The following is a 23,260-nucleotide window of genomic DNA, read 5'->3' as shown; positions in this document are numbered from 1 at the left end:
CATGGTCAGAAGTTACTTGCAGGAGTCAGAGAGTCAAGGAATCACTGGCTGCTGTGTTCAGTTGCTTGTTTTGTGGTCTTCTATTTTTTGAGAAGGCAGAACAGGTCCCGCTAAATGGTCTATTCTGGTACCAGATGGAGCTCTGATCTGCTGTGTGCCTCTGAGTGAATTGCCTGCCTTCCTCCAGCCTAGCTCTTTGGTAATTGAAAAGCTCAGAGGGGCTGGAAGTGAGAATGAGGGGGGAGATATAGGATAAGATGTTCATAGGCTATGTGGACCCAAACTAGCCAGATTCCCTGGGCTCATCACTGAAATCACTTCTTATGATGTCTCTGCTTTAATTCCCCCTGAATCAGCCCTCTCCTATGAGTGAAACAATCTTCTCTGCAGATTGAGGGGGGGTGGGAGGGATTTGAACATTAATCTGATGTAGATTATACAGCTGCCTCCCTCTCTCTGTCCTTCTCACTCTTTCTCTTCCTCTCTCTCCGTTTCTTTCTTTCTATTTCTTTCCCTCCCTCTCCTTCCTGCTTCATCTCTTCAAGAAAGTGAACATAAAGTAAAAACAGAAAGAGAGAGAGAGGCAGAGAGAAAAAGCTCCCTGAAGAGGGAAGCCCCAGCAGCCAATAGCTGTTTGGATTTCACTGGCGCTGCCTTTCTTGCTTTGCTCCCAAGGAATACCTTTAATGGAATCAATTGCTTCGGTTTCTTTGTAACAAGTCCACCGGAAAGGCAGACTTATGGGCAACTGTGTGAAGTCTCCACTGAGAAACCTCTCAAAAAAGGTATGTTCCCCATCAAAGTACATTTTGCGTGTTTCAGATCCTGCTTCTTGGAATGGGTGACATGGGTAGGTGGGAAGGGGAAGGATTAAGGAAATATCTCTGCAAAGAGTTCAGTTCCCTCTGTCATCTTCTCCCTAAGAGCTGTTCATTCAAGTGCTGAACCCAGGATGTTGAATGCCATAACTTATATATAAACGTGTGTGTGCATATGTATGCATGTGACTAGGAATGTGTCCATATGTGTGTGTGTGTGTGTGTGTGTGTATACGCACACAATTTCATACTTGCTTTTTTGTGCAAGTGTGCATAAGTGTGTGGGCACATGTGTACATGTTTGTTTATACATCCACACATGAGTAGGTGCATATATTTGTGTGGATATGCATGTTTGCAAATTCAAATGCATCTGTCAGGGAGTATGCATGTGAGTGTATCAAAGTATATGGTGTTTTTATGTGCATATGTCACATGCGCATGGGCGTGTAGGAGCACATTAACTTGTTAACATATGTCCCTGTTACAGTGTGTACAAGTAAATACATGAATGAGTAAGTAAGTGTGTCAGGTATATGTGTGCACCTCCTCTGTAGGTGCGTTCACTTCCATGAAGTTGTACATACGTAATTTGTGCAACATTTATGAATACATGCGAAAGGACAAAAATGTAAGGGTATGTATGAGTGTGCATCCACATGTATACATGTGTATGTGCATGCCTCTGTGTCTGCCTGCATGTGTGTGCACTTGTTTTTAAGATCTCACAGAGGAATATATGCAAGTATGCTGGAACTTTTGTGTGCATTCATGTACCTGTATGTACCTCCAGTGTTTGTCTATAGGTGTGCCTGCCTTCTGAGGAATGGGCACACAGGCCCAGAGATGAGCATGAGCTTGTGAACAGTCAATTATGTCCCCTGTATGTGTGTTTATGCCTTCTCTCATGTGTCAGCACACCCTGCGTGTACACATGTTCATGCTCACGTCTGCATGCATGTGCATATGCCATGGTTATCTGTAGCCTTTAACCCATGGGCTGCTTTATGCTTAGATCACAGAATGGTTCAGGGATGAACTAGACTTAGGAGCCAACTGCCATTAGGGGCTAAATTGAGGGAATGAGTCTCCTTGGTCATGTCATTTATCTAACTAGGGAAGGAGTTCAGCCAGTGGGTGAGAGCAGAATTCATCTGGAGACACTGAAATGAATAATAATTCACCAAAAAGAGAAACCCCATGTTCCTTAAAAAGGAAAGGTCACAATAGGCACTGAGAGACCATCTTTAAACTGCAGACTTACCATGCCATGAAGCAGCATCCTCAAACACAGTGCAAGAAACATCACGCACTGCCTTCTTGGACTGGAAGCAGTGTAGCCAAGTCCCCACAGTGCCAAGGAAAAGCTAATTGGCTCTCTCTCAGCAGAGCTAATTAACCCATCTTTGGCACAATGTGGACATGGCATCCTTGCTTCCGAGAAGTAAGGAAGCACCTTCAGGGGCTGTACAGAGCGTTTTCAGGCACTGCTTCTGGGCACAGTCAGCTTTCAATCTGAGCAAAGTGGTCTGCAGTGAGAAGCCCTCCAGCCCCAAAGCAGAGACCCTGCTGGCAGTGGGAAGGCAGAGCCCCAGGGAAGCTCGCGGTGTGGACGCCATACTGTTAGTGAGCCAGCACACGCCACAAAGCAGCTCAGTGTGCCAAGGCACAAGACAGCAGTGAAATAGCCCCTCAGGAAGAAAGCACAAATAGTGGAGGCTTCATTGGTAATAAAATGGCACCTCCCTGAGAATTCAGTGTGCTGACGCCGGCAATTAAATGTTGCTGCTGTACAGAAGTTCACGGCAGGAAGGCTTCTTTAGCAGTGGAGTTTTTTTTTAACGACAGATTTACCACTTTATGGGAAAAACACCCTAGTGCTATCTCAAATCCCATGATCCGGTATACCCATGAGCTGTGCCGTCTTGCCTGGTAGTGGTAAAGCACTGCTGTGGAGGGAGGGACCCACCCGAGCAGGGCCCCAGTGTTTTGTGGTATCTGTATGCAGTGAAGGAATTCATTCCAGAGCAGTTCGTCAGCACTGAGCTGTTTCTTCTGGTCAGTGTGACCCCAAGGAAGAAGCAGAGGAGGAACTTGTGGGTCAGTCAGCTGGAAATGCCTGAACTTCGCACATCTGAAAAGGTCACACTGGCTGTTTGTGAGCTGCCTCCCATGTGCATAAAATCAAACAGACTGCAGCTGCTCTTGTCTTTAATGTGGAGATGTGGCTTGTGGCGACTGTAGTTCCCAGCACGCATCGTGGCCTGGTACTTGGATAAAAATGAAGCGTTGCATTCTGGGTTTTTCAGGATCTCTAGGGAATATCTTTGTAGTCATTTACTCCTTTGTTCCCATGAGCAACTTATAAAGATGCAATTTTCACATTAGTACAAAGGCTGGGAATGGAAGGGTTAAAGATGAGAGCAACCACAGACTGAATTACAGGATTTTGCAAAGTCCACTTTAGCCAGTTTGAAATAAGGCCCCACGGCCCATTCCTCTGAGGTGCTGAGTCCTCTCCATTCGTGTTGATTTCAGCGTAATCTGGCTTTAGTCACTATCTTGCAGGATTGGACTTTGAGCTATCATGACCTCAGGCTACTATTTGGTATAGCCCTCCTCCTCATTTCCTCAGGTGTAGGCCTTGGCAAGTGGAGGGGGAACTGCAATAAGGACGAAAAAAAGATGGGAGACAGACTGAATTAAGCTTTGTCAGGGAGATTCTGCCAATTTCCCCCAAGCTAAAACTCCACTGCATGTTCATGTCCTGTTTTGAGACAGAGAAACCACCTACATTATGATGGTGCCAAGCCAGGGCCACCCAGATACGGTCAAGTGTTCTTTACTTGCAATCAACAGGCTGCTGTGGGGGAGAAACCTAGAGGCCTCTTGCATTTGATAAACATCCCCGCAGGGAGAAAGAGGATGGCTTTTCCATGATGCAGATACTGCCCCTAGTGCTTTCCTTGAGCTTTGTTGACATAATTTCAAACAGAGAAGGGGGACAAAAAGGCCCCCAGTGAAAAATAATTCTCTTTTACTCAGGCCGTCTCCCTTAGCAGCTTCTCTCGCTACTGTGATCCCAGCACTTGGTGTGCTGGAGACAGTAAATCTGCATGTACGTGAGAGAGGATCTTGGCATAGCCAAGCTGAGACATCCCTGGTAGCTTAAGTGGAGGAGGAAGTAATAGAAATGCTGAGTTGGAAGGCTAGCCTGAGATAGCAGGGAACCATCTCCCTTTGATCTCTGGCAAATGGCAACATAAAACAGAGAGAGTTCAGAATAACTTAAAGCAATGAAGGTGGCTCAAGGGCTGGACTGAGGACTGGTTTCTGGAGCCCTTCCCATCTGCAGCACTGCCTCAGAGCTGAGTATCTTGAGCTCAAACTTCATTCCCATCCAGTACATTGTTGTACATACTAGTGTGTGTGTGCAGCAAAAAGCACCAGTATCACTTATACTGCTTGGCAGTCTCAACAAAGACATAAAGGTCGTAATGGCTATACATCTTGCCCTTCCAGAGTGTCTGTGGGTTGGGATTGGGTACGTTGGCAGGGGAATGTGTTGGAGTCTGCCCCATTTCTTCCTCTGCTGTGGATAAAAATCTACTGGGCTCTCCGTCTGACACCTTTCCCCAGTTCTGCACTCACTTTTGGGAAGCACCCTAGCTTTCTTTCCACTGTAGGACCTGGTGCTCAGACCAGCCAAGTATTCCAGGAATGGCAGTGGAGGAGGTTGAGGCCCCTCGCTTATCTTGCTCCTCTCAATGCTCAGGTCAGCATGTTGTTGCTTCTCCCACAAACAGGTGGCTGGCCTCAGTGTGCCCTATATCTCTGTCAGAGCCATCTCTTCTTCTTTGGCTTCATGTGTTAACAAGGAAGAGAGGGAGGGGAGGCTTTCCAGCAGTTCACTGGGAGGCAATTCGGCAGCAGGAGCAAGTGGTGCTGTAGGGCAGTTCTGTGCGAGCCCTAACAATGTTCCATGAGTGGTGCCAGCAGAGAGTGGAAGGGAGGGCATGTGGCATTAGATGAGGACAGAGAAGTGTCATTCCCATTACCTACCCAGCCGGTGGATCTGTGGCTTAATCCCCTTCTGGTTTGTTCTGCGTCTCTGGCAGTTATTGCATCAAACTGGTAATTTCTGTACATATATGAAAATAACAGGGTAGGCTCCTGTTTGGTACGACTACAGTCACTTCATAATCAAGTCAAGTGGTTGGAGGGCTAAAAAGAATTTCATCTCTCATTTGGTTCTCAAAGGAGTTACACCTGGGGCACGTTCGGCCTGACAATCTGACATGTGTATTTTGTCCTTAAACTGTACAGCATCATGCCGACTTCATGACAATTAGCAGAGCCTGTGATGTGCCAGGTGTGGATTGATGCTCATCTGTTATGTTTTTAAGGACAAGCTCCCCATCTGCCATGTATAATCAGGTGAAGAGTTTCCTTCTCATCTGTGATTGCAATTAGAACACTCTTGTGCGTCATCATTTCCTTTACTTCATGGTTTTCTTTTTGCGTTGTTTTGGTTTTGGTGCTTTTGCTTGATATTCACATGGCATTATACATGAGCAGATTGCCTCAAGACTGTGTTTAAAAATGTAAACTACAAACCATGTGTGCAGTACAATAACATATGGCAGGCACAGCAAATAGATGCAGTAAGTGTGGGCGAGCATGAATGGGGTGCGCATGTGGCCGGCTTCTTAGCCTGGAAAGAAGTATGTGATTAAGAGTTAATACAGGGAGTTAATATAGAGAGAGAGGCAATAGCTGTTGCCAGAGCTGCTCTCATGACCTCTAGGAACATTATCTATAAATGTGGGAGCTCATTCCTGAAGCAGAAAGTGGTGTACAGTTAATGTTTTCGTATAAAACCAAGGGTCCTGTGGGTAGGGCTGGCTTTTTATAGCTGCATGGGAATACCAAGAGAAGATGAGCCATGGAAAAGCATGTCTATATTAGGAAAGCAGTGACTCTTTATAGAATCGGATGTTGGATTCTATTCTAGAGCCCCGTTTGCTGGGCTATGTGGACTTCTGAGAGCGGTCTGTGAAAATGCAGAGCAGACAAGGGTAGTGAGATGGTGGCTGGCGGACTCTTAGGCTGTAAGAGGCCAGAAGAGACTGATATTATAATGGAACAAGCATGTAACTAATTAGGATAGTAGTTCACTGGGAATGTGAGACAGCACCTGGATAAGCCTGCTGACACTGTAAATGATCCTCTGACAGTATTACTAAAAATCTGATGCAGGTATTTATGCACAGTTGTTAAACTGTGTTGCCTGAACATGAAGACTAACACAACCTCTCTGCCTGGTGTTCAGTTGAGGCCCCTGAATAGTTTTCCTGTGCTTGCAGACTCATATCTGTATATCTGAGTATGCTAGTCCCTTTCAGCCCACACATAAAATTATTCACTCTGGGGCTGGAAGTGGGAGGGATAGGAGATGTTCACTTTCTATCGTGGCCTTTTTGTCTGTAGCTGAAGGGATGTGTACTGCTTTGAGAGTTTGATGCCATTTCAAAGTGAAATCCTCCATGGTGGCTAGACATTTATCAGCCATTGAAAGCAAACTCGGTTCCTGCTGCTTCAGTACAAACCTGTAATAGATTCAAGGGGGAACCTAGACTGGAGTGATCAAGGACATGTAAGGCTAATGACTCTACTAGGCAGTCCAGTAAAACATCAGAGCAAAGACTGAGACAAATAGGGAGGTAACTTCCTCTATTGTATTGTTTACTTGCTGCTGATTGGCTGGGAAGATCCGGCATGAGGAGAAGACGTGCTATAAAGCTGTCCAGACGAGCGAGGAGGGGCCGTCGGCCTGCGAGTACCAGGGTCCACTCATGGTGCTAGCCCAGAACTGCGCCGTCATGCACAACCTGCTGGGGCCCGCATGCATCTTCCTGAGGAAGGGCTTCGCAGAAAACAGGCAGCCTGTACGTAAGTTATACCTAGCCGGGTGAAATACACAAAGTGCAATGCACACATGCGCGGACATACAGCCACACATGTGTTCCTGTGTATATGGAACTTGGAAATCCCCCAGCCTTGCAGACTAACGTGCATATGCAGTCATATGACCTGAAGGATGTGCAGAGAAATTTGGCATCTAAATATCAGGTGAAGAATATATCACATGGGGGATAAATTTGTGGCCACTCAAACAGGCACAGACTCAAGCACACCAAAAGAAAGCAGTGTTCACATTTGATATTCCAGTGAGACATCCACATCTTATATATGGAGGCTCAGGTTAGCACATAGGGCCTAAATATTAAAAGCCTGATTAGAATGCCTCTGGGAACTGACTGTCCCATTGAGGTGCCCAGATTTGATACTGGCCACACCTATACACAAGTGAGCACACTCTATGTGCCAAAACAAATAGCCATCTATGTTCACAGTGACATGCAAGTTTTGACACATACATACATTTGTCTGCAATTTCAGACATATACACTTGAACATGCTAAATATAGAGATGCGCTTGCATCTGTGCATTCATAGCAAGTAAGGTATATATTACTGTAAACTCAAAATACATACAAACATTTCATCCCTATATTTAAATGCATATATACAGACACAATTTTATTAACATACACAGGTTATACATATAAATAGATGGACATAAATGTATGTTCTTATTCACTTAAAACACCCCTAGTGTAGACATCAGGCTTTGTGTATCCCAAAGGTAGTCCCCAGCCAGCTGAGCTGAAAGAGAATCACCCTTGGTAGCACCCATCATAGGGTTTTTATCCTCTGCAGCCTCTAACCTCAAGTGCCATTTACTGTATAACCTCTAACCTAAGGTGCCACATATTTCCTTAGGCAGTTCATTAAAGTGCGCACAGTTATATTTTCACACAAGCATACACTTATACTAGCACATAAGCAGCTATACAATCACGTGTTCAAGCCAACAAGTGGATCCAAATTCCATATAGAATGCCAATAGCTGACAGGTGTCTGTGTCCATTTTATTCAGATTTGAGAATCCATAATATCGTATTTTGGAAAGGATTGGGACATCTCTGACAACAGCCCTGCTATGGAGTGAATGTATTTGATAAACAGATGTGTTCCTTATTTTCTCTTTAGACAGCAGGACTTTGTGCATATGACAGAACACTGTGTATTAGTGTGGGAAATTTTCCTCTACCTGACTGCTTTCTAGTCACCTCTAGTTCATTCGTAGGGTCTAAACTTTTTGAGCAGGTGTATGCCTTTTTCCATCTGTTCTCCTCAGAAGGCTTTAAATGATTTGGCTGATTTCTTCTTGGGCAGGTGTTTTCCCATTTAATCATTTTAAGGGATCTTCCTTTGGATTTTAAAACAGCAAATCCTCTTGTGACTTTTCGTGACCCCAGTTACTACTTGGTTCAGATTTGCCAAGGGGCTTGAGCTCAGAGCCCTGCACACGCAGATACCTTAGGGTGCAAAAATAGAGCCCATGCATAAAAACCCAGGAGACTTCCTCTTGGAAAGTTGGTGTGTTAATGGTGCTGGCTATAAGATGGCCTTAAATGCCAATGCTGATGTGACTGGGAGGAGAGGCGGTCTGGTGGTTCCAGTAATGGAATAGGGCTCGGAAGAGCTGGGTTCTACTCCAGACACTGTTGCACACTTATGAGTAACCTTGGGTGAGTCATGATGTCCTTCTGTTCAGCAGAGATGATAATGATACTTCTGCGTCTCAAACTGTGTTCAGGAACCTGCTGGTGCTCGATAATAACTCCAGGGTTTAATGCACTCCTGCTTGCAGAAGTCCTTGAGGGGAGGTATACAAAGTGTTGTTATTGATCATGTGCCTCTGTAATTCATTATGATATCACAGACAGGAAGGCAACAAGGCCTCCTGTCTGGTCTCAAGGGTCTGAATTGTTTTACAAATCAGTATTAATGAAAGCAGAAGAAATGGGATGACATGTTTGAAGTTACCAGATCTGTGAAGGATGAAACTGGAGCCAGAGCTCTCTGAAAGTTCCATCCAACACAGAGATGCCTCTGGGAAGGTTATGAGTGGCAAGCTGATCACTTCTCTGGCGCAGCCCCTCTTTGCACAGACATAAACCAGTATGTGTCCTACTTTGCTGCGTATTCCAGGCAGTCATTGTTAGCATTACCAGAGCAGCCTGTGGTTAAATAGCAAGAGCCCATCCTTATCGAACTGATTGAGGGCACAGTCTCCAGGGATCTGTGATGATACTGCAGAACCCCTGGGAGGCGAGGCAGAACACCCAGAGGTCAAGGGGAGAAGTCAAGACTCGGATGAGAAGGGAAATTATTTCTCTGTTGTTTCCAAATTCTGAGCTATTTGGATTTGCCTGGGAGCCATGAATGGAGTTAGAAAGGGCTTTTACTAACCAGAAAGCAGTGCATTTCCATGCGTATCTCTTCTTCCTCTTGGTGCAGCCTCTGGAATTTCCTGTATTCGTTACATCCCCTCCTACAAAGAAACACAAATTGGATGTTTGAAGTTGCAGTGTTTCCTTATCGTGGTGAATCTTTGTCCTGTTTTGTTTATAGATGACCTTGCTGCTGTACATTTTGTATCCTTGCCTACATGCCCAGTTTTAAAATGCTTGTTTTTGGAATTGAGTCTGGGGGGAGCTCACGGCTTCTATGCTTCCTGCCTCTCTTAGGCGGAAGGGCTGTAAGGAATGTCACCGGAGCACTGGCTGTGGGAGAGCTCATGGCTACCTCTGTTTTTGCTGGGGGGGCTGTAGAGAATGGTGTAGAGTTGCTGGTTGGGGAACCAGCGTGCAGCAGTTCTAATCTCAGACATGCCCAACCAGAGTTACTATAGTTAATATAAGAGCTGCAGAGGAACTTGTAACTGCTGCAGCACTCATCTCTACCACCTGGAGTCAATGGAAGAGAATGTTGTAGAAGCTCATAGGGTCCTCTCATCCATCTGGAGGGGAATCCCTTTGAGAGGCCTCTGCTGTCCCCTCCTTGGTGGTGAGTGCTCATCTGGCCAGCAGGCATGATGGAGCAGGGCTTCCATAGAGAAGTGTAGAGGCAGCTGCTGGCCCTCACCTTTTTGGAAGGAAGTGATGCAAAGCCTTGCTGGCTAGATGGTATTAAACATGTCATCATTTTCCTGTTTCTTCTCTCACTTTCTGGTCTCCAACCTGTCTGCACTCATGACTGCCATTCTGACACTGCCTCCCTATAAAACAGCCAGTGTTAACCATATAATGTTCTCTCTTTGCAGGACAGAGAACTGCGACCAGAAGAAATTGAAGGTATTGCTTTATCTCTCCCCTCTCTGTCTTCCTTTCTCCCTAACCAACACGTACTGAATAGCCACCAGAAACTGACCATCTAGAATAAAGCAAAGGGCAGGAGCTTATTTATATCTGCTCCTAAAAAAACATTTTAGGGAACAATATGGGACTACAAGCCACAGGACAGCTGTATACACTGCAGCTCCTGCAGAAAGAGGGTAGGCTGTAGAGTAGGTGTTCTGGTTATTGAGAGCTGATAAGTACTCCAGCTCCTGAAGAAGAGGCATACTGCCTCACATGGGAGTGTGCTGATGTGGGGGACTGATGTACACTCCAGTGTCTCCAGGAGTGCCTGTAAAGTAGGAAAGGTGCGGTCTATGGGGGAGCTGGCATGCTCCAGCTGCTGCAGGACTGTAGCGAGCAGTGTGGGAGTTCTGGCTCAGTGACAGCTCAGAGACTGCAGTCTGAGCAATCTTAGCTGGAGGGAATGGTACAGTAGTGCTGATTGTGGGGGGACCCGTACTTCCTCCGGTCCCAGCCTCCCTGTGGGTAACTTGCACTGAGAAAAAACATCTTCTTGGGGATCATGTCTCAGAGCCTAGTACCCTGACAAGCTCCTGACTCTTTGTGGAGATGCCCTGGGAAATCCACCTAACACCATCACTGACAGCATTGTCCTTGTTGGATTCACTCTCACAGAACTACGAGAGGCCTTCAAGGAGTTTGATAAAGACAAGGATGGGTTTATTAACTGCAGGGACCTGGGGAACTGCATGCGCACCATGGGCTACATGCCTACTGAGATGGAGCTCATAGAGCTTTCCCAGCAGATCAATATGAACCGTGAGTAATATCCACCCACTGGCGTGTTCCCTGTCACTTCAGTGGTTTCTGCCTCCATGCTTTCATCTCTCCCTGACAGTCTCTTGTTTTCATCTGTTCTGTGGTTCGTCTTTACTCTTTCTTTGTTCTTTTGTCTGCCTGCCTGTCTGTCATCCTGTTGCTCTGTTAGTCCATCTGTGTAGCTGTCTCTTTGAGGTCCGTCAGTCAATTTACTTTTCTCCAGGCTACCAGCCTTTCTGGTTGGTGTATGGGAGGAACATGTGGAAGGGGATGCCATTTGGATCTGCATAGTCAAGTGTTGCTCTCAGCATGTCGGTGATGAATGTTGTTTTATTAGACCTGGTATCTAGAAGGTGTCGGGCTTAGAGGTCTGTGCTGAGAAGGGAGGCTGGGTCATGATTGCAGAATGATCCTTTGGGGTGAGTGTAGTGATGTGTGCAGGAGCAGCATGCTGGGGTGTTTTTCTGGGTGTTGCCACGCGCAGAGGAGTTAGCTCAGAGGTGGGGGTGGTGCTGGGTTGCGAAGCAGCCCTCTTTCCATCTACTATCAGATGAATCAGTTCTAGTGGAATAATGGGGGGATGTGTTTGCAAACAGACCTGGGATTTGCAGTGGCTTTATTTGTGTTCTTTTTTTTCTCCATCAGTTCTTTTTCCATACTCTGGCCTGTGGCAGTGCTGTACGGTGCCCACATTCACATGTACACAGGAGTATTCACTGTATTTTCTGTTGTGCTCTCTGGTCTTCAAAGTGTTAGTCATCCATTCAGGGAAGAGAAGCGGTACCATGTGATTTAAATGACCAATCATGCATAACAAAGAGCTGATAATCCTGGTGCTCCATTCCCAGTCAGTCCACAGGCTGTCCTTAACTCAGCCAGGTGGTCTGATGGACAGGTAGGCATTCTAGAAAGTTCTGTCTGATTTGCAGATAGGACACCAACAGGAAGAAGGCTGCATCTTTTGAATAAATGGTTTTGATGGAATGGTGCCTCATCCCAGGGGGTGTATTCTGTCCCCTCCTTCAGCAAGGTGCAGGGCCATACAGGAAGAACTCCCCTAGTGCTTGTATGGCACAAAGTTGCCATAATCTGCATCCCTGCAAGTCCTAGCGTAAGGAGCGGACCCACAGCGCAGGCTATCCCAAGGATTTGAGGCTGTTCCGCTCCTCGTAGGCAGCCTAGGATGGAGAAGCTGGGGCCAATTCAGCCCAGCCCAGAGTCCAGAGAGTGCAAAGATGCAATAAAGCCACCTTTGCTTAACTCCCCCCTCGCCTGCACTGGCAGTACCGCCCCTCCTGGAGAAGCAGACCCTCTGCCTCCAACATGTAGCCACTGTCCAGTGGAAGGTGTAGGTGGGGTGTTACCCTGAGCACTTTGGCATCACTAAATTAGAAGCATCTATTAATGTCTGATACGTAAACTTTCCTCTTGTCCCAAGAGGGTGGCCATGTGGATTTTGAAGACTTTGTGGAGCTCATGGGACCAAAGCTCCTGGCAGAAACTGCAGATATGATTGGTGTGAAGGAACTACGTGATGCCTTCAGAGAAGTGAGTACCACGTTCTGGGTGACCCTTTGAATGAGGTAAGTGCTCTGTCCTGGGCCACCTCTCCTCAGAGGTAAGCCTCTGCCCTGGACAAGCTCTTCCAAAAGGTGAGCACTCCCCTTCTCTGACGCAAAGATTGGAGAGAGGTTATGGGCAAAAGCAGGAGAGAGAAGACCCAGTGGGGAGGAAGAGGAGAGAGTAAATATAGCAAGGAAGGAGATATGAGAAAAAAAAATCCAAACATGGAAGAAGGAAAACACAAGGAGAGAAACAGGGAACAAAGTGTCCAAAAGGGGAAAAGAGGGAAGATGGGATGTGTGGACTCCCTGAAGAGAAGGGATGACATGAACCAGAGCAGAAGAAAGAGGCCAAGGAAGGAGAAGAGAGAGGCAAGAGGGACAGTAGGGACCTCCAGGAGGAATTGATACCTCAACTAGGGGAGGACACAGTGTCCAGTTCTGGAACCTCTGGCTGCTGAAAAAGGTAAGACAGGCTCCACTCCAGTTGACTCTTCCTCCTGCTGGCATGTGTTGTGTCCCTGCAGTTTGACACCAACGGTGATGGAGAGATCAGCACTAGTGAGCTTCGGGAGGCTATGAAAAAGCTGTTGGGGCAGCAGGTGGGCCATCGAGATATTGAGGAGATCATCCGGGATGTGGACCTGAATGGAGATGGGCATGTTGATTTTGAAGGTGAGAGGGAACACACCCCTGCCCCCTTCACTGAGATGTGGCAGGTTTTCAGCTCAGCAGCTGGCTCATAGCCCTGCTCCAGGAATGGAGAACAGGAAAAGATCAGCATGGGGGCAGCATGACCTCTGCTTAGTATTCCCAGCTTCCTCTTTGGGGCCCAGATATCTGTCTTGTAGGCTACAGGGAGAGAGGCAGCTGGCTATGCATCTCCTGGGGTTTCCCCTGGGTGGGTGAGGAGACTGGAGGAGAGATAGCTAAGATCAGAAATCCTTGGATTGTGAGGTTTGTCTGTAGAGATTTTCTCACTGTTTATCAGCGTCAAGCATGGATCTTGAGCTATGAGAGATTGCCCCTGTGAGAGAAGCATCCACTGCATGGCATGTGTAGCACCAGACATCTCTTGATGGGCCATTTCGGTTTCCTCTTTGACCATTTAAAAGGGCCTGGGTTTCATGTTCTCTTTGCCTAGCTAGGTTTGCTATTTCCCTTGCTGCAGCCATGGATCATTATATTTGGGTTTTATATATATTTTTATTTTACATATTTCTCCTGGAAGACAGTCCCTTGTTAGACTCATTTGCTGACTCATCATATATACATGACCTAGTGGCTCCATGTGCGTCTCACTGAGGGATCCCAATTTGAATCCAGACTTGGACTTTCATTCTCCGTGCAGGAAGGAGCTGGGAATAGTGAGCAAGTGTTATACTATTGCCTGTTACTTCATGGCAGCCTCAGCCTTCATTTAGGAGTGCCGTTAAAGGTTCTTGTAATGGAGTTCAGACTTCAGTCAGGGAAGAGACTAGTGGTCGGACATGCAAAGCAGTTAGGGGATAGGTTTATGAACAAGATTTGGGTTGGGGAAGGTATTTAAAAGGGTGGCAGGCTGTTTCCTAGTACTTTAAAGCATCTATTAGGAAAGTGGTTCCCAAACTAGTCTGCACTTGGTGGTGATGCAGAGGGCTGACAGGTCATAAGGCATTTGCACTACTTGTTTCCAGCTACTAAATTGCATCAGACAGCTACAACTCATAGAAATACCATCCTGTTATTATTTTTTCGTGTGAGCAATTGCTGTGGTTGCCCAAAGGCAACTTCATGAATTAAAAGAAATATGTCCAGGAGACAGTTTCTAAATTAAGATTAAATCCATCTTATTAAGACCTTGAATACATGTCTCAAAAGTAAACTGGCCTGTTTTTTTCATTCCTAGGCAAATTGAGTGCAAAATTAAAATGTGTTCAGCTCGAGTAGCATTTTACATTCCATTTCCATAGAAGTAATTGATTTCCCAAACAACATGTGGTAGAGAAACAGGCCAAGGACCTCCCTGAAGTTCAAATGTATCCTGAAGACTGCAGCATCTATCAAACAAATTGTTTCCACAGAAAGTCAAGTATCTCCTCAAGCTGCAGTACTCCCATGTATTTAGTGCTTCCCTAACATGGCAATATCTCACTGAAACCACAGCATGTTCCCAAAACTGCTATAACTCTATAAATCAATGGTTCCCTAAGCAGCCTTCTCTTCCTGAAATTATGGTGGAGTCTGAGAAGATGCTATCTGTTATACTGTCTACTAAGGAGTTTATTGAGAAAATAAGCTATCACATAGTTTTAGGCAGGAGTTCCAGCTGATAAACTGCTCTGGCTAGTGAGATCTTGTAACTCTAGCAGTTTGGTAGGAATCAAGGTCTATTTTGTGTTAACTCTCAAGTCAGCAAAGAAGCAAAGCAGATCTGGGGAGTGTGGGTGCAGCTTTCTAGCCTTTCCTTATTCCACTGCCATCACAGTTTCTCAGGATAAGAAGAAGCAGGGCAAGGGGGATTGATGCATTAGTTGCTCTGCTTCAGGCTCTCTGATTTTTCATTGGCTGCAGAGTTTGTTCGGATGATGTCCCGTTGAAGGTTATTCTCAGCTGAAGAAGGAACCAGCACCTTACAGAGGGCAGAAGAGGACCTAGGTGGAGCATCTAGCCCCGATGTTGCCACGCAAAGGTTAACAGGCTGGCTGCATTTGAGACAGTGCAAGGCAACCCGCCTCTCCTCCCCTAAAGTGGTCCCCACGTCCTTCCGCCCTTTCACACTGTGAAAGACTCGCAATCTCCTACAACTGGAACCGTTCCTCAGAGATGACGACTGCCGGAAGCTGCAGAGCCAGGACTCGCCACAATGCTGGGACATTTGCAACTTTAGACACCTCCTCCCCTGCTTTTTAATCACCTGCCAACTGCTGCAAAGCAAGCAAAAGAGAGACCCTATCAGATGGGTGGACGAGAGTTAAGCCCTCTGGGATCAGTGGTGGCAGCAGGGTGTGCTGTGCACCTCTTGGTTTCCCTTGGTGACCCGTGTCTGTTTTTGTGGTCTGTGTGTGTCTGTCTGTCTGTGTGGAGTTATTTATGCCCCCGGTAAATTCTCCTGTCTCCTTTTGGTTATATTTACTAAGAGCAAATACAAATATACATTTGGGAAAAACAGAAAAGAGATAAATATGCAAGCTGAAGCTGTGTGAAGTCCTGAGGTTTCTGTGGGAGGCAGGGGGCAGGCTGGGGGTGGGAAAACAGCTGACAGATCCACTCTGGGCCTGTGGCGTAGTCAGAGGGTGAGCGGGGGCTTGCAGAAGGCTGCTGTTTTGCCTGCGCGCCAGCCCCCATCCCTCTAGCTCCGGCACAGAAATAGGTGCTGAGCATGCACCAGGTGGCAAGGGGTCACAGGCTGGGATATAAGGTCTCTCCAGGGGCACTAGTATCTGGGACTGTGAGGGGAAGCTGTCTGATTGGCACCCTGCCACACTGCCCTGCCCCCTGGTATGAGGCAGCCAATCAGGCAGTGCCCTCCTTCCCCATCCCTCTGGCCTGGGTTGCTGATGGGAGGAGAGGGCAGGGGCAGGTGGCTCCCTGCCCTGTCTCTTGGGAGGGACAAGGAGGGCTACTTCATGTCCCCTCCGTGCAGTACCCTGCCCAGGGAAGGGCAGAGGGTGACAGCCCCTGGAGCTGCCCCCTGCTAGTGCAGCAGACAAGGAGTCCCCCTGTCTGCCCCCCAGCCCACCAGGACAGGGGAGAAGAGGACCCCATAGCTGCATTCTGGCCTGGAGGGTGGCAAAGAGCCAGGAACTGCAATGCAGAGCAGAGTTGAGTCTGGGGCACTGGGGAACAGAGGGGCAGGATTACAGGCGTGAGAAGACAGTGTTGGGGCGAAGCAGAGGGGGCTGGGTGATGAGGGAGGTTAGTTGTTTTGAAGGGAGAGACATGGAGGTGGTGACACCCTCCCCCAACTTTTTTACCCACTTCAAACTGAGGACCAGGTGTTTGTGCAGCCAGAGGCCTCGTGTCCACAGTGCAGCTCTGGAACTCAGAGGAATTGCAGCAGGCGGCCGGACAGCCACAGGGGATCCAGAAGCCTCGTGGCCATTTGTCTGTTGTCTTGAGGAAGCGAACCCGAGAGTAGAGTGTGCAGCTCTATAGCCCAGACTGTAACAGCAGCCCCAGGCCCTGCCTGCCCCACTCCTGCACTATTAGGTTCATTGTCCCCTCCCGTCTCCCTCCTTCTCTTCCTCCCTTGGACTGTCCTGTTCCCCACTGTCCCTGACTAGGCAGATGCTGGGGCTGCCCCATTTCTCAAGGCTGTCACTCTTAATAGCTCACTGGACCTAGTTCCCCCTGTTGCTGAAGGAGCACATCTCCCTTTCTTTGGCATCCTGGGGCTATTCTCTTCTCCCCAGCTGTCCATCTTTTCAGGACCAGGCCTCGGGCCTGCTTCACCTGCTGCTGTTTTGTCTCTTCCCCCCAAAAGTCTCCAGTTACAAAATTCTGTCTGCCCTAAAGAATGATTTTTCCCCCTGCTGCAGCCAGCATGCCTGCAGCAATGAACAATGTCCAACAGCAGGAAAGCCACGTTATGCCTTATAAGTTACAGCCTGGGGAATTATGCACCTGTGCAATTTTACACACAAAACATATGACCCTGCATAATTGCATAATTCTGCATAATTTAAGACAGGTGGGCTCTGTGCCTCCACCTCTGTGGGGCACCTGGCACTCCAGCTGGGAGCCCCATGTGGAGGCACTGAGTAAGAGCATGTGGTGGTGCGTGACTAGACAGCTGGTGAGTGGGGAGGAAAACTCCTGCCGGCAGTAGGGGGCTTATGGCACTGCAGGCGGGAGCCATATGCTATTGGGCCGGATGGGCTCCATGCCTCTATGTGGGGCTTCCAAGCACTCCAGTAGAAAGCCACATGTGGAGGGAGGCACAGAGCCCGCCTGGCCCCATGGCACACAACTCCGGGCCTCCATGTGCGGCTTCCTGCTGGAGTACTAGAAGCTCCACTTGGAGGCAAAGAGCCCACCTGGCATGATGGCGTGTGGCTCCTGCCTGCAGTGCCATGAGCCCCACGTGCTGGCATGCAGCCCACCTGGTCTGATACGAAGGTGCATGCCAGCAGGCCAGGCCAGGTCAGGCCAGGTCCATGCCCCCATGTGTAGCCCCTGGGACACTGCCTGCTGCAACCATGAACGCCCCAAGGGCCTGCTGCTTGCTGCTGCCACCAGCAGTACACCATGGTGGGGAGGGGTGCCACAAACCCCATACTTACCCAGATGGGGGTTTTGGCACTGATATTAAGGTTGTAAGATGAAATGTAAAAAAAAGTAATTAATTTTGCATAATTTTGAATGTTCTGTGCATAATTCCCTGGGGCGTAATAAGTATGCATGTGAAGTTGTTTGTACAGGATTGCATATGGGGAAGGACTTGTCTGTAGATAGTTTAGGGAATGCAGGTAGGGAGTGGTATGCTGGAAGAGCAAGTTTAGGTGTATGTGGGTGTATGCATGAAAGCAGCATGAGTGTAAGTGATACAAAGAGGAACATACATAAGCTTATAGGAGATGACAGGAAGGTGTGTGTGACTGCATGCAAGCAAGAGCATAGGCCCATAATATGTGAGGGCCACACAGATGCCACAGTGATGAGCACAATCTAGAACCCAAGCTATATATGTGCACATGGTGTGAGGGAAGGTGTGCATGCACATGGCATAAGCATGTGCCAAGAATATGTGTATGCACTGGAGGGACTGTGGGAGTAAGTGTGCCTGCACGTGGCATGGTGAGTGACATGGTTTTGGGAGTGGGGGTTGGGAAACAGCCGGTATGCACATGCCTTGAGACTAGATGGGTAAAGCGGCAGCAGTAATTGTTTCTTTGGCTGCCTGCTCCTGCACTGAGCAGCAACATCCCTATGCCTGCACCAACAGATGGTGGGATGTTTTCTTAATTTCTTTAAAAACAAACCATGTGTGATGTCCATATTGCACAGGATTCCCCACAATGCACCATCCCAGCCACAAGGCACATATCTGCTTACTGCTATTGCTGCTGCTGGGTGGGAGCTTACAAATAAACACTGGCCCCTAGCACACCCCTGCCAAACCAGCAGCCAGCACATCGTGGGCACTCACTACCTGTATGGCTGGGAGCCACTGAGAGACAGATTGAGGAGCTACTTCTTTCTGGTGACAAGGGAGACCACAGCCATTGTCATTGTGGGGAGAGAATTTAAGTAATTTCTGTGTCACTTGGGAAGGTCAGGTCTGGCTCTTGCTGGGTAGAGATGTTGGGATGTGGCTAGCACAATGGCACAGTGTGTACATTATTGCAGACTAGGGTAGGAGAGTCTGGCTGTCAAAGAGTATGGATGTCCTGGTGTAGAGCTGTGCTGGATGGAGAAACTACTTGGGCTACACTGGACCTGGAAGCCCAGGAATATCTATTGAGGAAAGGCTCAGCATCCCCACCAAAACTGCAGCATCTCATCCCCATGATAGGAACAGGTTGGAGAGGACAGCTCTGCAAATGTGCAGTGATGACTTCTGCTTCTTGCTGAAGCTTCCCCCTGCCCCTTCCCTCCCTCTGAAAAACCTGGCTTTATTTCCATGCATAATCTCAAATAATCCCAGGGAGTTTGTGATTTTCTTGTGCAGATGGGGAGCAGGGATTAAATCTTCATCCTAATAATCTCATTCTCCAGATAATCCCTTTGCTTTCATCTCCCAGTCAGCCCTGGGAAGGTCTCCAAATAGCCCTGCAAGACAATATGGAACAAGCAAGGCTCCATCTGTCTCCCTTCTCTGTTAGGGTCTCTCTGCTAGTCAGGATAAGACCCACGTCCTCAGACTGCTATCTCCAAACATCTGTCTGTAGTTTAGCACAACTGTAGCTCCTCTAGATGCCCCTAGTCCGATCTCTGCTGTCACCAAAAGCCCTGATTCTGCTTCCCAAAGGGTGTGTGTTCCCCCTTCCAGGCATCCTGAGTTCCCATCATTCCTAGAGATGCATTCTGGCTCTGCCCAGCCTCTGCAGCAAATGCTTGGGGTTCCCACCAGCCCTGCCCTCCTCTCAAGTGATGGGAGGTTTCACCTGTGCAAGATACACACAGGTGTGACTCCTAATGGAACAATGTCAGCTCAACTGCTGGGGAACAGGGACAGCTCAAGGGACTGGAAAGACAATACTGAAATCCAGTGTAAATACATCCTGCGTCAAAAGAGGTGGACAGCTGCGGATCAGTAAAAGGATATAGAGCCTTTCATGTCTGTGGCACAGGTTCATGTCTAATGTGCTAGTGACTGAGAGTTGTTATCATGGACAGGTAGATGTCCAGTGACCTGAGCAGGTCCCCCTTGTCCCCCCCCAGGAGAGCCACAGAAGCAACAAGCCTGATGGGCCAGGGGTGTGAATCAGTGAATACTCACCAACTTGTCTGGCACAAGGAAAGATACTCTAACTATGGAGGGCAGGGGGGAGAGGAGGGAGCAGCACACCACCTTTACTTTTCCCCTGTTCACAGCAGAGCTTGGTAACCCTCTGTAAGACAAATGTACCATAGAATTCACAAGAAGAAAGTTTATAAAAGGCTACTAGTCTCCAAAGCCCATCCAGCACCCATGCTCACACACATACACCCCACCCCCCAACAGGAGAGAAGGGATGCCAAGGCCTATGTCCCCATTAGAAGCAAGAGACAATGGGCCAGGTTCTTGGGAAGCTGGTGGGCTAGATTTACCAAAATTCTTCGGCCCCAACTGCTGCCAAACTGCCCCTTCAGGTTGCCATATCCAAAAGTTGGAACCTCAAAGCCCCTGCTCACTTGCTGCCTGGCTCCACAAGTGCCCAAGTTTGTGCTAGCAAGTTCCCAGGGCTGCAAATGTTTTCTGAGCATCCCCAGAATTGCCAGGATCAGGGCTGTCTGACTTCTTGGTGGTTGGGGACCACACACCTGATGGGCCACATCACCACAAACTATTGGATCCCTGGCCCATGTGAGCGCTCCCCTTGCTGCAACCCCCCTGTCCTGCTGCACCATGTGTACACATCCTGTTTCCTCTTCCCTTGCTGTGCAGCACAGGTACCCTGCGTGGCAGGCTCCCTGAGGCTGTGCCATGCCATCCTGCCCTGACCCCTGAGGCAAGGGCAGGAAGCAGAAACCAAAGGAAGGGGAACTGTAGAGCCCCTAGCTGCTGCTGCTACAGCCAGAGCAAGGGCAGGGGTGGTGGCTGGCTGGGAGCCTGGAACCTGTAAACTGACCCCTCACAGGCTGCATGTGATCTGCTGGCCACCTGTTGGACAGCCCTGGCTTACGCCTTGACAGTGTTGAGCAACTTGCTACTCAGTTGAGGTCTGGAGCTCTGTTTAATAATGAATGAAGGACTCCCCTGCCTCTCTCACCTGCAGGCCTGGTCAATAGGCACTCAGAACATACCCATCAGTCCTGGTGTGCACAAACGTGGCCAGAGGAGACTGTCCTTACCTTGACTAGGTAGCCAACACTTAAAACATCCATCTCAAGAGTCTGACCACTCCCATGTCATGTTCTTATACTCTGCTTAAAATAAAGACATTGCACACCACACTGCTGTGCAGACACCCACTCTACCCAGGTATCAGGAGCATTTGAATCATGGAAGTACAGAGCCCTGCACAAGCTAGGCTACACTGCTGAGAAGCATGCAGTCTGGACAGTCTAAGAGTCTTTCTGAGGGGTAGGACTTAGGACACGCCCCTGCCATCAGGATTTCCTATTGGCTTTCTTAGGCAGCTTCTCTTTCAGCATGATCTCCATATTTGGTGTGTAATGCTTTCCATGCATTACATAGGGAACCTGAACCCTTAACTGGAGGCAGAGGCACCACTAGTGACTGAACACATATAAGATACGCCGAAGCCCTCCTCTGGATCTAGCCCTATAGTCCCAGAGAATCCCCTCCAAGTCCCCACAGTGATCCTGCTTTGCATTAACACCTGTGCAGCACGGAGCAACACACAACAACTCTGAACAGCAGGGGAATGTTTCCCAGCTACAGCCTATGGGGAGGGGTTGCCCCTATGCCCCACACAAACCTGATTGCTTCAAGATTAGTGTAAAAGAATGCCCTGCATTCATCCTTCACCCATCTCTCAAGTCCGTTGTGGCTGAGCAACATCTGTCCATCCACATCCCTCACCTGTGACGGCAGGTGCAGACACTTCTGATCCTCATTAGTAACATGACAAAAACATGCCAATGGCATCATCCTGCCCAGGAACCCAAGGCACTGTCCAAACAACAGATGTGCAGCACCACCAACATGCCACCAGGAGGAAGGAAGTCCATCAAGGAATGCAGATGCTAGGAGATAATCTAGCATCAATGAAGAGTGGAAAGGAGCTATATTTTGCAGGTCCCATAATCTGAAGTCCTCCCCACAAGGATTGGAAGGCAGCTTCTGCCTTGGCAAGATGGTAGGACTGAGTTGATTCCCTAGGGCTTTGAAGTCATGAACAGACTACTGTCATCTTGGTGCTTATCCCCCCACAAACAACTCCTGCCTCTTCACAGCACTGACTCAGACTGGATCTCCCCTTAGCCATTTCATTTCCCTTTCCTGACTGACTCATTGCAGTAACCTGTGGCACACAAGGAGTTTAAGTGCTTAGCTGCTCCACTGCTGACCTAAGATCCTCAGAGTTTAAATGGAGAAATCTTGAGGGATTAGCAGGGATCCCCTGTAATCAGTACTAAAGAGCCTCCCCTGCCCTTCTAACCTGATGGCATTGTTCCAGGCAAGGCTGCTTTCACTCTCTTGCTAACTGAATTAAGGGGACACCTGGTAGATCACAAGCACAGCAGAGAGATGGAGATTGGAGTGGATTTGATCAGTTACCTCCAGGCTCTGGGACAGTCTGAGCCACAGGGTCATGGCATCTAAAGAAACTTGTCCCATTAAGACTGCAAAGGCCTGTCAGGAGAGTGGGCATGGGTCCAGCACTGGGGTGTTTAATCTGTTCTCAGGGTATCACAAACAGGGCTCTTCATTCATTTTTCCATGTGAATATGCCAAGGTGTTAGCTGTCATATTGACAGTCCCAGCTCACAGCCACACACTAGTGTGAAATAATTCATGTACCAGATCCCCACCAGAGAGACAGAGGTACTATCTGCAGTTTGCATGTTACCACAGATAAGGCTGATGCCCAGTGAGCCTCTACCAGCCCAGCTATGGGATTCAAACTCAGCCCAGCTTCTGTCCGTACCAGTCACATTTAACACTAGAAAATCCTAGTGTAAGATCATGGCTGGAACAAACTGGCGAAACAGAAGCCACTTCTTTCCAAGGTTCATCCCTTAATACCACAAGTGCACAGGGGCAGCTGACTTCCTCTCTCTCTAGGGCTGTGGAAACATGAATTTAGTGAGTGAGCACTGAAATCTACACTGGAGCAGTGAGGGTGATAGGCACCCAGGGGAAATGGAAAACCCTGGGAATTATGGAGAGTTAATTCCTCCCCAAACTGAAAGAAAAACAGGGAATTCAGTTAACTTAATGTGAAAAGCCCCTGGCAGCTATGATCTCAGCTACTTTCAAGGGCTCCAGTTATCATTGGCACTGAAGCACAGAGGTGCTGTCTTCTCTGTGGCTTGCCTGGACAGGCCCCATCACTGTTTCATGCAACTTCACTCCCATAGGTTGCACCACCCTTAGGGGAGGGCAAACCAGGTGACAACCCAGGGATCCACACTTTAGGGGCCCCCAAATTTTGAACTTACAATGAAACTAGAATATAGCTCAATGTTAAAAAAC

General features: G+C 48.1%; 1 protein-coding gene and 1 long non-coding RNA gene across 4 annotated transcripts; one reads left to right on the top strand and one right to left on the bottom strand.

Annotated features, from left to right (window-relative positions):
- The first annotated feature begins 456 nt into the window (after positions 1 to 456).
- Positions 457 to 15,647, top strand: CABP1 (calcium binding protein 1). Of its 3 annotated transcripts, none has more exons than XM_019539210.1 (7): positions 457 to 785; positions 6,590 to 6,766; positions 10,054 to 10,084; positions 10,766 to 10,909; positions 12,351 to 12,457; positions 12,999 to 13,146; positions 15,025 to 15,647. In XM_019539210.1, exons 1-7 carry the CDS (start codon positions 741 to 743, stop codon positions 15,048 to 15,050), a joined length of 678 nt encoding a protein of 225 aa, XP_019394755.1. In that variant the 5' UTR covers positions 457 to 740; the 3' UTR covers positions 15,051 to 15,647. The 3 variants fall into 3 exon arrangements, with proteins under 3 accessions (XP_019394755.1, XP_019394754.1, XP_019394756.1); XM_019539209.1 differs by having other exon boundaries at positions 12,348 to 12,457; XM_019539211.1 differs by lacking the exon at positions 6,590 to 6,766 and having other exon boundaries at positions 458 to 785; positions 12,348 to 12,457.
- Positions 15,648 to 20,362: 4,715 nt separating this feature from the next.
- Positions 20,363 to 23,254, bottom strand: LOC109312869. Its single transcript, XR_002101922.1, has 2 exons — positions 21,307 to 23,254; positions 20,363 to 21,276 (listed from the first exon to the last, which is right to left on the bottom strand). It is a non-coding gene; the product is annotated as an uncharacterized LOC109312869 (long non-coding RNA).
- Positions 23,255 to 23,260: the final 6 nt, after the last annotated feature.

The sequence above is a fragment of the Crocodylus porosus genome, unplaced genomic scaffold (assembly GCF_001723895.1).
Source record: "Crocodylus porosus isolate Cpor-Errol unplaced genomic scaffold, CroPor_comp1, whole genome shotgun sequence".
Classification (NCBI taxonomy): Eukaryota; Metazoa; Chordata; order Crocodylia; family Crocodylidae; genus Crocodylus; species Crocodylus porosus.
Note: the sequence above shows the minus strand (reverse complement) of the source record. Positions and strands in the feature narration are given on the sequence as shown.